Raw genomic sequence first — 14,502 nt, forward strand, 5'->3', positions numbered from 1 at the left:
TGGATAACGAAGTATGCATATTTCTCTTCGGAAAGAGCGTAAATGTAGCCTTCAAACCCCTGCTTTGTTAAATTTGCCATTTTGAATAAAAACAATAATTTTAAGCCACAGACGATAATTTCGACTTTTGAAAACATAGTACAATTGCAAGTACTTCTTTTGCAGCAAACTATTTTTTATTACCGCTTATCAAAATTGTCTAAAAATGTGCGAACAGCCTCTGTACAATTAAACTGTTTTTAGTATAATTAAGACTAGTAAGAATGAATTTGTTGTAAATTCCGAATATCAACAAAATTTGAAAAATTGCGAAAAGGGGAACACACTTTTCTTAACCAAGTTGAAAACATCCAAAAGTAAAACAAATATGTAAAATTTAGTCTGCTAACATGAACGGTCAATTTAGAAGGGTTATAAAGAGATTGTCTTGAACCAAATTAAGAACTAAGCAAATTTTAATACTCAAGTTAATTAGACTAGTAAAAACTATTATAATGCACTGAAAATGCTGACATTGGGCCATTAAAACTTTTGCAGAATTTTAAAATTTTAGGAATTTTTTTAATGAAGTTTTTCTTTCGTGATTATAATTTTTGCATGAAACATTGAGAAAATGTTGCATGAAACGTTAGAGGAAAATGTGTCAATGTACTTAATAGATATTAAATCTGTCTTTCTTTCACTATGGGTTTCTGTCCCACAATTATTATTTCTGCGAAACAAATATATCAATGGATGTGAATAATGTACAGTAATCTAAAGCGTAATATTTATTAATACGAGGCATATTCGGAAACTAAGTACCGTTTTGAAAAAGAAAAAAAAAATAGTAAAACAATTTTTTCGAATCCAATTTTATTTTTACATGAAAATACATGTCTTAAACTATTTTTCAACATAGTTTCCGCAAATGATCAAACACTTGTCATAGCAGGTGACCAGTTTATGTATACCATCGTCAAAGAAACTTCCCGCCAGTTTCGATAACCACGACTCATCAGCATTTTTCGTGTCATCGTCAGATCCAAAGCGCTTGCCACCAAGCTCGCACTTCATGTGCAGGAACAAGTGATAGTCGGAAGGCACCAAGTCCGGGCTGTACGGAGGGTGATCGAACTACTCCCAATGAAACTGTCGAATTAACGATTGAGTGACACCAGCAGTATGGGGCCGAGCATTGTCATGGATCAACACAATTCTTTTACTGAGCATTCCTCTCCGTTTGTTTCGAAAGGCACGCCTTAGTTTTGTTAAAGTCTCACAATATCGTGCCTAATTAATGGTTTCACCTCTGGGAAGAAATTCGGTAAGCAAAACACCTTTCCTATCCCAGAAGACAGTGCACATGATTTTTTGTGATGACATTGTCACTTTGAACTTTTGTTTTTTCGGAGAATGAGTGTCTCCACTCCATCGATTGTTGTTTCAATTCTGGTGTGAAATGACACACCCAAGTTTCATCGCCTGTCACAATTTGGTTTAAAAAGTTTTCTCCCTCATCATTGTACCGCGTGAGAAATATCAGGGCACTACCAAGTCGCTTTGTTTGTGAAAATCAGTGAGCATTTTTGGAACCCATCCTGAACACAGTTTGCGATAATTCAAGCGGTCAGACACAATTTCGAACAAAACAGTAGGTGAAATTTGTGGAAATGCCTCTGAAAGAGTTGTCATTGTGAAGCGTCTGTTCTCATGAATTGCTTCATCAACTTTCCTTACCAAATCATCGGTGACAACAGAAGGCCGACCACTCCGAGCCTCGGCGTGGACATTTGTTCGACCTGCATTAAACATTCTTACCCACTTTCTCACCATTCCATCACTTATCGCGTATTCACCATACACTTGTGTCACTTGACGATAAATTTAGGCCGGTTTAACATTCCTCGCGTTCAAAAATTTAATCACGGCACGAATCTCACAGTCAGCGGGAGAACTACTTGTCTTAAACATTTTGAATGTGCACAGCAAACTGAAAACACAACATAGAGCAACCAAAATGGCGACAATTGAAAGTCAGTGAACAAGAAAGACTAGTGCGCATGCGCGGGACGCCTACCACAGCGCTGCGACGGCGCTAGAATGAAACGGTACTTAGTTTCCGAATACGCTACGTATATTACAATATATAATATGTAATCAAAAATAACAACTTTAAAAATTCGTGCTTTTTAGGTTTTTATGTTTTCATAGTGATTTACTTCGGTAAACGTTTAGCCTGGAAATTTTTCCGCGTAAATAAGCGGAGAGACAAATGCGTTTCCAAATTGTATATGTAATTCCAAATTGTATTTTGTATTTACTGTAAATGCTATTTTTTACGTAAGCACAAAACTGATCACAAAATTGTATATTTTTAGAACTGATCTTCCAATTGATAAGTGTAATGCTGTCCTAGTTACATTCATTTCATCCCCCGTGAAGCATGCATTATCTTTTTTTTACATAGCATTATATTAAATTCAATATTTCACATGAAAACCTGTAAATTCACTTTACTGAATAGCCAAACCATTATGAAAATTTATGGTTCTTGTTTACCATATACTTTCTTAAGTGTCTTTATTTTTTTAATTTATTTCCATTTATTTTATTTAAACAATTTTATTTCCATTTCTTTTATTTTAAAAACTTGTAAGGATTGTCTTAATTATATTAACAATTAAATTTTAAGTTAAAGTTACTTTCCTGTCAAAAATTCTTTACTTAAACTTACTACTTTCGGCTAGAACGTGGTTCTGGAATCACTCTGAATACTTAATGAGGCGGAGCGGTATTTAAACCGCGAAATCTACTTGCTGAGTTAGACAGAATCAGAGTTTCTGATTGGCGCGCGTCTGCCTTTTGGCTACTCTCTGTCTCAAAGCTGTTATTACGCTCGGCCGTACTCAGGCTCTTGATAAGCTTCGTAGTCAAATAGAGTTAAGGGGCCAACACGGTTGGAAACTTGATAGCTTCGGCTATATCTCTTTAGTTAATCTTAGGTTTAGTTTAATTTCTAGTCTCTTAAGTTCAAGTCCAAGTGTCGGCTTTGATTGTACACTCCAAGACGGAGTTGTGTTAAATCTTATTGGAATAATAAAGGGTTAGTAACCCTTTCTTCTTGTTGTTTCTTGTCACACGAACTTAAGCGATTATTCGCTAACTGGTTCTTAAGATACTAACTACAGTAACTGAGACACTTTCTACAGTAACGGAGAAATACACTAGTGGGAATCTTACAAACTAAATTTATATTTATTGAAGATGAAATGAAAGAGCGAAGGGAAGAAATTGCATACGCCTTTGAGCTGTGGAAGACTTAGGTGAAACTTTTCATGGAGAGAGAATGAAAAAATATCCATAATGATCTTCGTTATCACGCGACGTTAATGCTCTATATCGATTTCATTAATACTAAAGCGGTTACATATATAACACGCAACTATTATTTCAGATATTTACTTTATATTATTTTTATAATTTACTTTATGATACATTTTACCAGTTGAAAACAAACGCACATTTGCCTCCTTCTTTTATAAAGATACTTTTGTTATCAAGATTGCATTTTCTCAAAGACTTATGAATGTGCTTTAGTTTTCTTTATTTATTATGATTAGCTAAATATTCAGCTAAATATTTGTTACCGTAAAACTCACATTTCGAGGCTATGAACATAGTAAGTTTATAATAAATGCATGTTCCCATACTTTATACATGAAAGACAAATACATTTTGGCATGATGTATTGCTATCCTGCACCCATAACTCAAAGTTCTTCTCTACATAGCAATTTGTATTTTTTATAAAGAATAAAAAATGTCCCTTTTCTAATTATCGAGGTTCGTTAGCCCTTCTTTCCTCTCTAAATTCCTAGTGCAAATAAATACCATAACATCGCTATGAACCTCAGCAATTGGGGACAAGAGAAAGAAAGAGATTAGGGGTGGGAAATATTTGATGGCATATGGAACGCGAGACCCGCTTGGTCTTTCCTGCTTCATAACTCTCCAGAACAGGGGCAGATCGTGAAAAATAAATACTCCACCCATCCCCAGCATCATTTGAGCCGAGAAGAATGAAATTGATAGAAAGCCTCCTATTCGAGAGGGGGGGTATTTCCACGTACTCTCGACCAAACCAAGTAACTGGTTATTTATGACACACGAACTGCTTTCTAAGTAGGGACAGGTCGGTCGCTAGAGGGCGCCTCACAAGCCTGAGGGACACAGGACGTTAAAAGCATCTCCTCACTAGGTAGAGTCCGGCTTCAGTGGCGGGATAGTCAGCTGCGAGCAAGTCTCTTGATCCTGAGGACTTTCACACTTTGCATAGCTTTCGCTTGCCGCCGTTGAGTGCTACGGCTTATGGGTTAAAGGCTTTAACTTCCGCACAAGCTTATTTCGGCTGTCGTAGATGGAACCTTTTCCGAAAATCTGAATCCAAGTGTTTATGTCGTTGACTAGAAATAAGGTCAAGCTATCTTAATTATTAACATACTGTAAATAAAATGTGATAAATAAATAGCATAGTCATCAGCTTCGGCTAGACTTCGTAATTACGAATGCATATAATATGATATAATATTAAGCATTGAAACAATTTTATTTACGTGATATAACTTCTGAATTTTATAAAAATAAAAGTAGCAATTCATGTTTATATTAGTCTCAAATGAAGACTTCTGAAAACTCTTCTTTAATAAGAATAAGCTGTGAAAATGAAACGATTACAGCAGATCTGTGACTGAAGAAAGTTTCCTTTTTAACATTTAACGAATGTTTCTAACATCTGAAGTTTCAAACTATTGCTTCGTTTAATGCCGTGAGCTTTACTTCATGTGCTATGTACAAGAAAAAGAACATTTGATAGCGGAAAAGCATATTCTGATATGCATATTATTTCACATAACTTAGTACGTTGTCAAACATATAATTTAAAATTTCCGCATATGCTTAATTAAATATTTAATAAATTTCTTAGCAAATGTAAGTAAAACATTTCAAAAGAAAATATCATGTCTTTGAAGAGACGTCCTAATCCGAAGTTTGTAACTCCATGCAGTCCGATGTCCAGTGAATATTTTTATACGATGAAAAGTATTTACTTTCTTTTCCAAGTACTTGTGGTATTTTTAACTCCACCCACTTTCGTCATGACTACGGGAAATATGGAAATTGTTCCGGGTAAGTTTACATTTTGCGCACTTTTTTATTTATTTATTTATTTTTGTTATAACATTATGCAGAAAATTGTATAAAATATTCAATGAATATTCTTTCACATATGTATTGTTTTACCTAGTTCTTGTATAAATTTATTTGCAAACAAAAAGGAATTTCTACAATTAATTTTTAACAGAATATGTATGCATATCTCTATTACTTACAAACGGTCATTAATTTCAGTACTATAAAAAAGTTGTAAAAGAAGCAAACGATATTGTATTACAATTTATTAACAGATTAGTAATTTTGAATTAATATTACGTAATCGGTAATGAACCTAGTGCAATGACTTTTTAAGTATGAGTACATACAATGACAAACTTTATTTATAATTTATTTCTTATCAAAGTTACTATTACGATATCATTTTCTCTATTTTATATATATATATAATTTACCACCTAATTCTTTAAGAAACAAATTCTACTTTTAAGTAATGTGAAAATTGGAGTATTTGCACTCTGAAAATGAATTAGGATATAGATCTAATTTTTAGGGAACAAACTGAAGAAACTCTAATAATTACTATTATTTTTAATTTTTATTGTGATTCCGGTATTTACACTGGTTACTTATTTTAGTATTAGCGTAAGTAGTGAAAAAAATAAAATTAGGAAGAAATTTAAATATTACAATTACGTTTATTATTATTAAACTATTATTTTGATTTCGTGTATGAATTAAAAAAAGAGTACTACGTATCAATTTACCAAAGATATATGCATGTGTGCGTGTTATTTTAACGCGTATATAGTTCATTGTAGTCATTAAATTTCTTAAAATCTTTCTGATGTTCAATATATTTGTACATCCTTTCCTTTGCTTATGAGACAATAGGGAAATCAGATATAAAGATATGCATCATAACTTTCTACAAAGTTTATATTTTGTTGTGCATGAAGTAAGAATAGAAACAATTATAAATGATTTATTACAACTGAAAAGTAAACTTTCTAGCTAGTATTATAGTAGAACATCATTATTATATAATATATGTTTAAGGTAAATAACCGGATGTTGCAATTATTTTGTTGACTAGTATGCGTTTTATATTTCATTATAGCAAGACTTTGTTTTAATTATTTTCACATATTCTGTGATATTTTTCCTTGTTAATGTCAAATATAGTTTTCACTCAAATGTAATATCACAAGTTATAGTGCTGTGAAAGTATAATTTAATTCTAGCACCAAAACTGCCTACTATGCCTTTCCATAAAGAAAAAAAAAACAGTCATTTTCTTCCTCTAAAACTTTCTACTTCCTCCTTCCCCCAAAACAAAATCATAACTTATCTAGATTTTGGAACGTTAGTTTTTTAGATGTTAGATTTTAGAATGCATTATCTGTACTTAGATTTTGAAAATTCTAAACTTACAACAGATACTAATTTCTTTCCTCCTACCGGCTACATTAAATAATATGAAATTGCATTATATAAATATTATTACATCTCAGTTAACGTTCTGAAACAGGGTATGATTTCCCTTTCCTAAAGTTATGATACGTTTCTTTCGGAGTAGTGTTTAGCTTCGCTTTCAAAAAATTACATTCATTTTATAATGGAACTAAAATTACATTTTATTTATATAGATCTGTCTTTTACATGGACGTCAAATAGAAGACTTCTTTACGAATTCAAATCTTCGACATTAATGCAAAATAAAACTTATATCGCTTAAGCTTTAAACGCAGTAGTTATGATACCTATATCTGTTGCAAAAGTACTCAAGTTTCAACAAGAACAGGAAAAATCATTTTCTAAAGTGCATTCTAATCTAGCTTTACAATTTCGTGTTTTGAACTATTTCACGGTTTACTGTGAAATATTAAATAGTAACTTATAACTAATATTACTGTGAAATATTAGATAGTAATAGTGTGCTGAATATTAGTAACTTTGCTTCGCATGGTTTATTAATCTGCCTGCATGAAGTATGATCTGCGTTATGTCATATGGTACCATGATATTACTACATACGTGTAAAACATCATGCTGACAAATTTTATAAAAATTTAAATTATTTTTTGCTACACAATGACAAATAATCCATCTGGTGTATAACGACTTTTATTAGCCCAAAAGGACGACTTTTATTTGCCAACAAATATTATCGCCTTGTATCATATTTAAAAAAATTAAATAAGGAAGAATCTGCATGTATGTGTGCATGTTTCTAGCGTTGTTAAAACGTCAGCGGTACCTAGAGCCCTCCAAATTTGAATAACGTATCCTTCCACCCGAACATAGGCACCGAAATTTTAATTTGTTTCATCATGTATTTCATATTTTGCAAAACATTAACGATTTTTTGCTTAACAAACTCATCGATTTTCTAAGTTAGCAGTGGCAAAATTACAGAGAATAAAACTTGTTTATCTTGGCGAGACTGGCTATTGGAAATTCTAAAATTATGCTGTTTTTTTTAATATTTTGTGATTTTGCTGTTGAATCGAATTTTATGTTGTGTAACAGCCAAGAACGTGATATTTAATAAATCAACTAAACAAATAATCAACTAAACAAAATAAAAATTTTAATAAATCAACTAAACAAAATAAACAGTCAAAACGTTAAAAATAAAAAGATAATAAAAAGTTTTGTAAAGCATCTTACTAACAAAAATGAACATTGAAATAATGGACTGAGAAAAGATTAAAAAAAAACAGAAAAACGTATCTTAACACTTAAATCTGAATAGAGAATTCTAAATGTATACCGCTATGCCGTTTTCAAAATTTTTGTATATTGTTTGTTTAATAGCATACGGCGTAAGTGAAAACAAATAATGCTTAATAACAAAGCTAAATAGACAAAAAAAAACATGGGTTAGCAGGAGTGAGTTAACAGCAGACTTGTGGACTGCGAGACCAGCTACAGCGTAAGAAACCTTAACAAACTCTTTTGGGCGACCATTAAAAATCTGAAATCTTTGAGATTTGTTCTTAATCTACTATTTTAATGCAAATTTTTAATCTGGAGGCTGTTTGTTAATTTCAGTAATCGTAATGTAAATAAGATAAAAAAATGTAAATCAAAATTCAACCTAAATTCGCAATAATCCCTTTAATTTTAATTTGGTATTTCCCCCTTGTGTTCCAAAAAAGAAATAAAAATGAATAGGATATAATAAACGTCTATAAACTGTTATTTTATAATTAATAGCTATTAGTAGTCATATGACTTTTACATAGCGCGGGTGACGTAGATGGTTTTTGCGTACCTAATCTAAAACAGCCAATAATGATTTTACAGAGTTATTAATTAGCCATTGAAAAGATATCTAAATAGAAAATAAATCATTCTGCACATACATTTTGTTGAGAAGATATGACATTTTCTGTCCATCTGCTGTTAGCTAGGCGTGTTCTCGCTGCTTTCTTTCTTACCGCAACGCCGTCAAAATGTTAAAGCCCTGAAAATAGGCTATCTTATTTTAGCCAGTTTATTTAGACTGGTTTATTAAAATATTTGGCTAATGGGAAATAAAAGAGCATTTTTAAATTCGGGAACTTCTGCAAATTTTTCTGGTATTGTTCAATATTTTCCTTCGAAATATATCAAAATTATTACAAAAATGTCTATATATATATATATATATATATATATATATATATGTAATAATTTCTGTAAATCTTTTCATGATTAGAAGAAGATAGCTGTATGATCTTTGGCAGCTGCTTTTAGTACGTCATTAGAATAACGATTCCTTGTATAAACTTGTCAAAAGCTGGCAGCGTCCTAGATCCGTAACAGTGAAGAAAAAACCCACAGACATTGCGTTGACAATACATAATTTATATAGGACGTTCTTCAAACACATATTCTCAATCACACATCATTTTGGGTGCGATAGGCGCTCCACTGTTTTGTATAACTATTCATACCTTTAAACTATGGTCGAAATAGTGCGGTGAATGTCACCTGCAAAGGGTAAGAGAGAAGTATAAACGTATGTGCGCAGTTAGCAGCAGCGATATAAAGGTAGTTGGTTCTTTGTTGAAATTTTTATCTGTGATTGGATATGAGCTACTGCAAAAGCGAGATTATATAAGATGGCGTGATAAATTGATTTTGAGATAACGAAAATTAAATTCAATAGGATAAGAATGGGAACTAGAAAAAAAGGCTATTGCCAAATTAAAATTAGTGGTTTTCTTTTATGTTTCATATCTTACATATATATGTATATATATACAGAGAGAGAGGGAGATGAAGGAAGAAAGAGTGGCAGGGTTTTATATACGTAAAAACTTTGAGTTTTGAGTGTGTTTCAGATTACGAGTGTGTTCTCTTCCTCTTTATTATTTGCCAATTAATCTATATGCAGCGCAAATAACATTTAAATAAATACAATATCATTCAGTATCAAAATTATTATTTAATATCCTATTTGTATCCTCTTAAAAACTGATACACTTGTATGTACACTGAACGCAACGACGCATGTAGTACGAAATAACAGAACATAATTTATTTCTTAATCCCCAATGGGTTTATTAGATTTTTTTAATAATCAGAATCATTTTACATATACTATATACAATGAAAACATCTGACCATGTCATTCAAATGGAAATTCCTCGTGGAATATATATGATGAGTGTCATTCACTTTCTATGTTCAATAACCTGAACTTGCACTTCTACAGAACAGGAATGTTAATTCATGAAGGTCAGAATATTAATAACAAAGAAAAATAAAAGAAATCTGCTGCGTAAAAATTTAATTTTTTTGTGTATGAACGTTATGAACGCTATATATGCATATGTATATATATTGTTACGAAATGTACAGGAGCGGTGAGATGGCGTCCCCGCAAAGCAGATTTAGGGTTGCCATAAAATCGCAAATAAAAGCTGGGTTGCCACATTTGGCGAGAAAGCGCTTATTGGCGACAAATTGGCGATATGCCATGGACGGATGGAGAACCTTTTACAACGAATTCTTACCGGTTTAGCCCAGAAAATTCTCAAACACCAGGCAAAAGCTATATAAACCCTGCTGGTACGCGGATAGTTAGTATCGAGTTAGTGTCTCGTCTAGGGAGTCAATCCCTGGAGTCGATCCAGTTGACAGCCGGTCAGCGAGTGCTGAGTGGGTCATCGAGTGCACCGAAAGAGTCTTCGGGAGCGACTGAGTGTTGAGCTCCGGAAACGACTGAACCGAAGAGTCGGGAGCTGCGCTCGGTGTGTCGTGGAGAGTCTCGAGAGTACGTGGAGTTCCGAGAACGACCAAGCAGAGTCAGGAGCTGTACGCTAGTGCTTTGCCGTGAGGCTGTCTCCAACGTGTTAGCCTGATAACCTGGAGGCTGTGTCGCTGATTGTTCCAGCGAGTTCCTTCGACGACTGTAAAAGTGATCTTGGAGCTACATGTTTAATATTGGTAAATAAAGTGTGTTTAGCTACTTCATCAAGTATCGTCGTTATTCACTACAAATCTACGAACCCCGTACGAACTCAACGTAACAACTGGTGTCAGAAAAGAAAAAAACGTAACATTATATATATATATATATATATATATATATGTGTATGTGTAATGATTTCAAAACTGCGTAGATGAAAACAGTAGAACTTTTAAAGCTTAGGTACTGCGTAGATACCAAAAAGACTGTAGTGGCTTCAAGGTGGCAGAGTAGAAAACATGATGACGGTAATTTAGCGCAACGTATCTTGAAAAATCATAATCATTATTATTTTACGTATATCAAACGATCTTTTTTTCAGATAAGATGTTTGTACGACGTCATCTTAAGCAAGTAAGCGGCAGCAACATGGATTAAAAGCGTCTTGCCAGCAGACGAGCTTACGCGAAAAGGTGGGAGTGTCATAGCACTTTCGAGAAAGAAGGCTGGAAAGCGGAAAAGATTCAGTTCAGAGTTTTGGTTTACAATTAATTTGATTGGACAAGTGTGTATTTAATTATGGCAAAGCTCACTAGGGCTATCTGCCTAAGGGGAGGGATGCCTTCGTGGAGTACTTTCTAAGGGAAACTGGCTCGTATACACGTTACACATGGGGAAAACCACGAAAAACACCCATGCAGCCAGCCCGTTCGCCGGATTCGAACCTCGGACCGAACTACCAGTGTTCAGCGACTTTGATTGGACAAGAGGTATCTGCATTAAAACGTTACGTAAGATAGAAAAATCTGGAACATGTGAGAAGAGATGAATTTAGGCGCAGATTACCAAATTTAGAGTGTTAATTTTGAGATCGCCAATTATTTTTTTGAAACAGCTATCATATTTTCTTATATCTTACATGTATATATAATATATGAATTTAGCTGCACTTCGCGCTAAATTATTCCTTTTAGTACAAACGTACTTCTTTCTTCCTAGTTGATTGCTTCGTTTCTTTCGTTGCAACATTTGCGCAAAATTCTTTGGTACTTCATGTACTTTGTCTTTATATTTCCACCAACTTCACAGTGTGAGAAAGTGAAGTTTTACCAAGAAACGCTTTTTAGGAGATATTTTTTCCCCTTAAATAAACGCATTGTAAAGCAAGTTAACTCCCTCTTGACAGTTACACCGAGCTCAGTTATTCTTAGATTTTTACATTGCTATTTATCATACATTACATTGCTTGGCGGAATTCATGTCTTCTTACTCATTAATTGAATCTCTCCTTACTTTTAAACTATATATATATATATGGCATAATAGAGCAAGGAAAGGACGCAACACTGTTGATGCCTAGTTATGCTACATTGAAAAGGAATAATTTTGATTGTGTGAGTAGAGTGTCAAGTGATTTGTGGCCACATAATATCAATTGTAAATAAAAATGGAATTAAAATTACCTCGACTGCCAAGTTCTTAAGATATTACCAAGTTAACATTATGAGCATACTACGCAATCAAAATTCTTCTTCAATATGGATCTAAGCAAGCATCGATACTGCTCCGACTTTTATATATATATATATATGTATATATATGTGTGTGTGTGCATATATAGCGTTCATAACGTTCATATACAAATAGTTAAATTCATGAAACAATTCACAATTAATCCGAAATTCCTTATATTGCATTAGAATACCTATTAAAATAGATAATGATCTATATGCGTTGAAATGGGATTACATTTAATACTCCTTCTCAAATGTTGTCTTTCGAGGGCATATAAATTTCGCTCTAAAGGCAATTTCATCAGCATTTTATACCTTCTGCACCCCACCAAAAAACAAGAGAATAATTTACAACTTTTGCATTGCTTAAAACTTAATGAAATAATTTCATGTAGATCATGCGTAAGAAATCATTAACTTTAACTGCTCGGCCGCTGGCGGGCATCATGTATACATATATATATATATATATATATATATATATATATATATATATATAATATATATATATGAACTGAGTTAACATTCTATGATAGATAAAGGAAAACAGAACCTATACGCCCAACGTAAAATTTCGTTCCCACATTTTCTGCAAAACTGTTACAGTTATTTCAACATTGAATATTCAGAGTAGAAAATAGAAATTATAATAGAAAACGTTATCTATATATATGAAATAATTATAGGAAACCAAATCAACGAGAGCTGCCCAAACAGCAATTTATGCTTTTACGTATGTATAAAAAGCTCCTCTCTGTACTTCGCAGTACAAGAGTATATGAACCCAATATTAGAGCAAATGTTAGACGATATTTAGAGACTTAATATTTTGAGCAGGGCCTGATTAAACCAATCTGAAACCCTGTACTCCACGTTCTTTTAGGTCTACAACTTACAGTTTCCTATTTTTAAACAGATTTATAAAGGTTAGTCATAATCAGTTTCTGGCACACGAGCGGTAACGTCGCTGAACACTGGTAGTTCGGTCCGAGGTTCGAATCCCGCGAACGGGCTGGCTGCATGAGTGTTTTCGTGGTTTTCCCCATGTGTAACCTATATACGAGCCAGTTTCCCTTAAGAAGGCCTCCACGAAGGCATCCCTCGCTTAAGGCAGATAGCCCTCGAGTGCTTCGCCATAATCTCCTTAACCAAACCAAACCATAATCAGTTTGTTCCCCAGACAACAACAAAAGCATATACAAAACTTTACATCAGTGTTATACTAAAGCTTGTAATTTTTTTAAATTCATATATAAAATTCACAGTTAATTGTTTAAAAACATCTCCCAATTCGGAGTAGTAGTTAGCGGTGCTGGCTGCTATATCGTTGAGTCTGGTTTCCAAACTCGGAAAAGAGACTTGTCATTTTAATGTTGTTTCCTCACTTCTTGCGCGTGCAATATAGATCTACTCCATTATGTACTATTCTCAGAATTGAGATGTTTCGACTATAACCGAACAATTCGTGACAGGTGACGGAAGACGGGGACGCCTGGTGTTTAACAGTGGTAAACAGGCATATGTCCCACGCCTTCCCCTGTGTAGAAGCAGCAACTTTATTTAAATTAATAAAAGTATTTACAGTGCAACAAGGGCAGATGAGCTATTGTGTTACATTGCAGTACAGGATACATTAGCATGTCATAAATGGTCAAGTGCAAGACATACTGAGAAAGGGTCTTAAATTAAAATAAAAAAAAACGAAAACAACACATTAATCACATAAACATAAGGCGTAATTAGATACCAATACCCTTCACTCAATACATAAACTTGAGCATATTGCAAATGCGTGATAGGTTTGTATATTGGGAATACTGAGGTATCTAGAGATTCTATACTTACTACAGGATGTACAGACAGTGAACAAAAGCTTAGTAAAACATGGTACTTGATCAAATACAGGACAAAATACATGCAATGCATTGATACAATACATGAGACACGGAATACATTGATAAAATACAAGAGACATGAAATACATTGATAAAATACATGAAACGTGATGCAACTTTAGAAATAGTACACAACACTAAAAATGTGATATACAGAGCAGAATATGTATACAAAGGTATTAACAGAATACAAAACAGAAGATAGTGCATTAAAGATTTAAGTACAATGGATATATACATAATTCGCAGATGCTATTGCAAAGATAATTTGAGTATTATAGAATTTGCGCAGCTCGTATAAATTACAGGAACAAATGTTATAATGAATGCAGATGCATTGTTACATGTGCAAGTGCTAATACTTGAAGAATGCGCTGAGACACTGATGGACGCTAAGAGATTGGTGCACTACTGGGTACTGATGGTAAAATGAAAGGTCCAGTTATTTCAAAAAATAGGTTTTCAAAATATGGTTTCGATATTTCTGTATCGAATTTTAAATGAAAAATTTATGGGCATATTTTATATCGATAATT

General features: G+C 33.3%; 1 protein-coding gene across 2 annotated transcripts in view; it reads left to right on the forward strand.

Moving 5' to 3' along the window:
• The first annotated feature begins 4,264 nt into the window (after positions 1–4,264).
• Positions 4,265–14,502, forward strand: part of LOC118182638 (hemicentin-2-like) — a 941,057-nt gene continuing 930,819 nt past the window's right edge. For both annotated transcript variants that reach the window (XM_085816506.1, XM_085816507.1), the window contains exon 1: positions 4,265–5,168. In XM_085816506.1, coding sequence (XP_085672632.1) covers positions 5,000–5,168 — 169 coding nt within the window. In that variant the 5' untranslated portion in view covers positions 4,265–4,999. The remainder of the gene's footprint in view (positions 5,169–14,502) is intronic.

This window comes from Stegodyphus dumicola, chromosome 5, assembly GCF_044657685.1.
Source record: "Stegodyphus dumicola isolate Sdum_Otavi_A_Nest chromosome 5, ASM4465768v1".
In the NCBI taxonomy this organism is placed as follows: Eukaryota; Metazoa; Arthropoda; class Arachnida; order Araneae; family Eresidae; genus Stegodyphus; species Stegodyphus dumicola.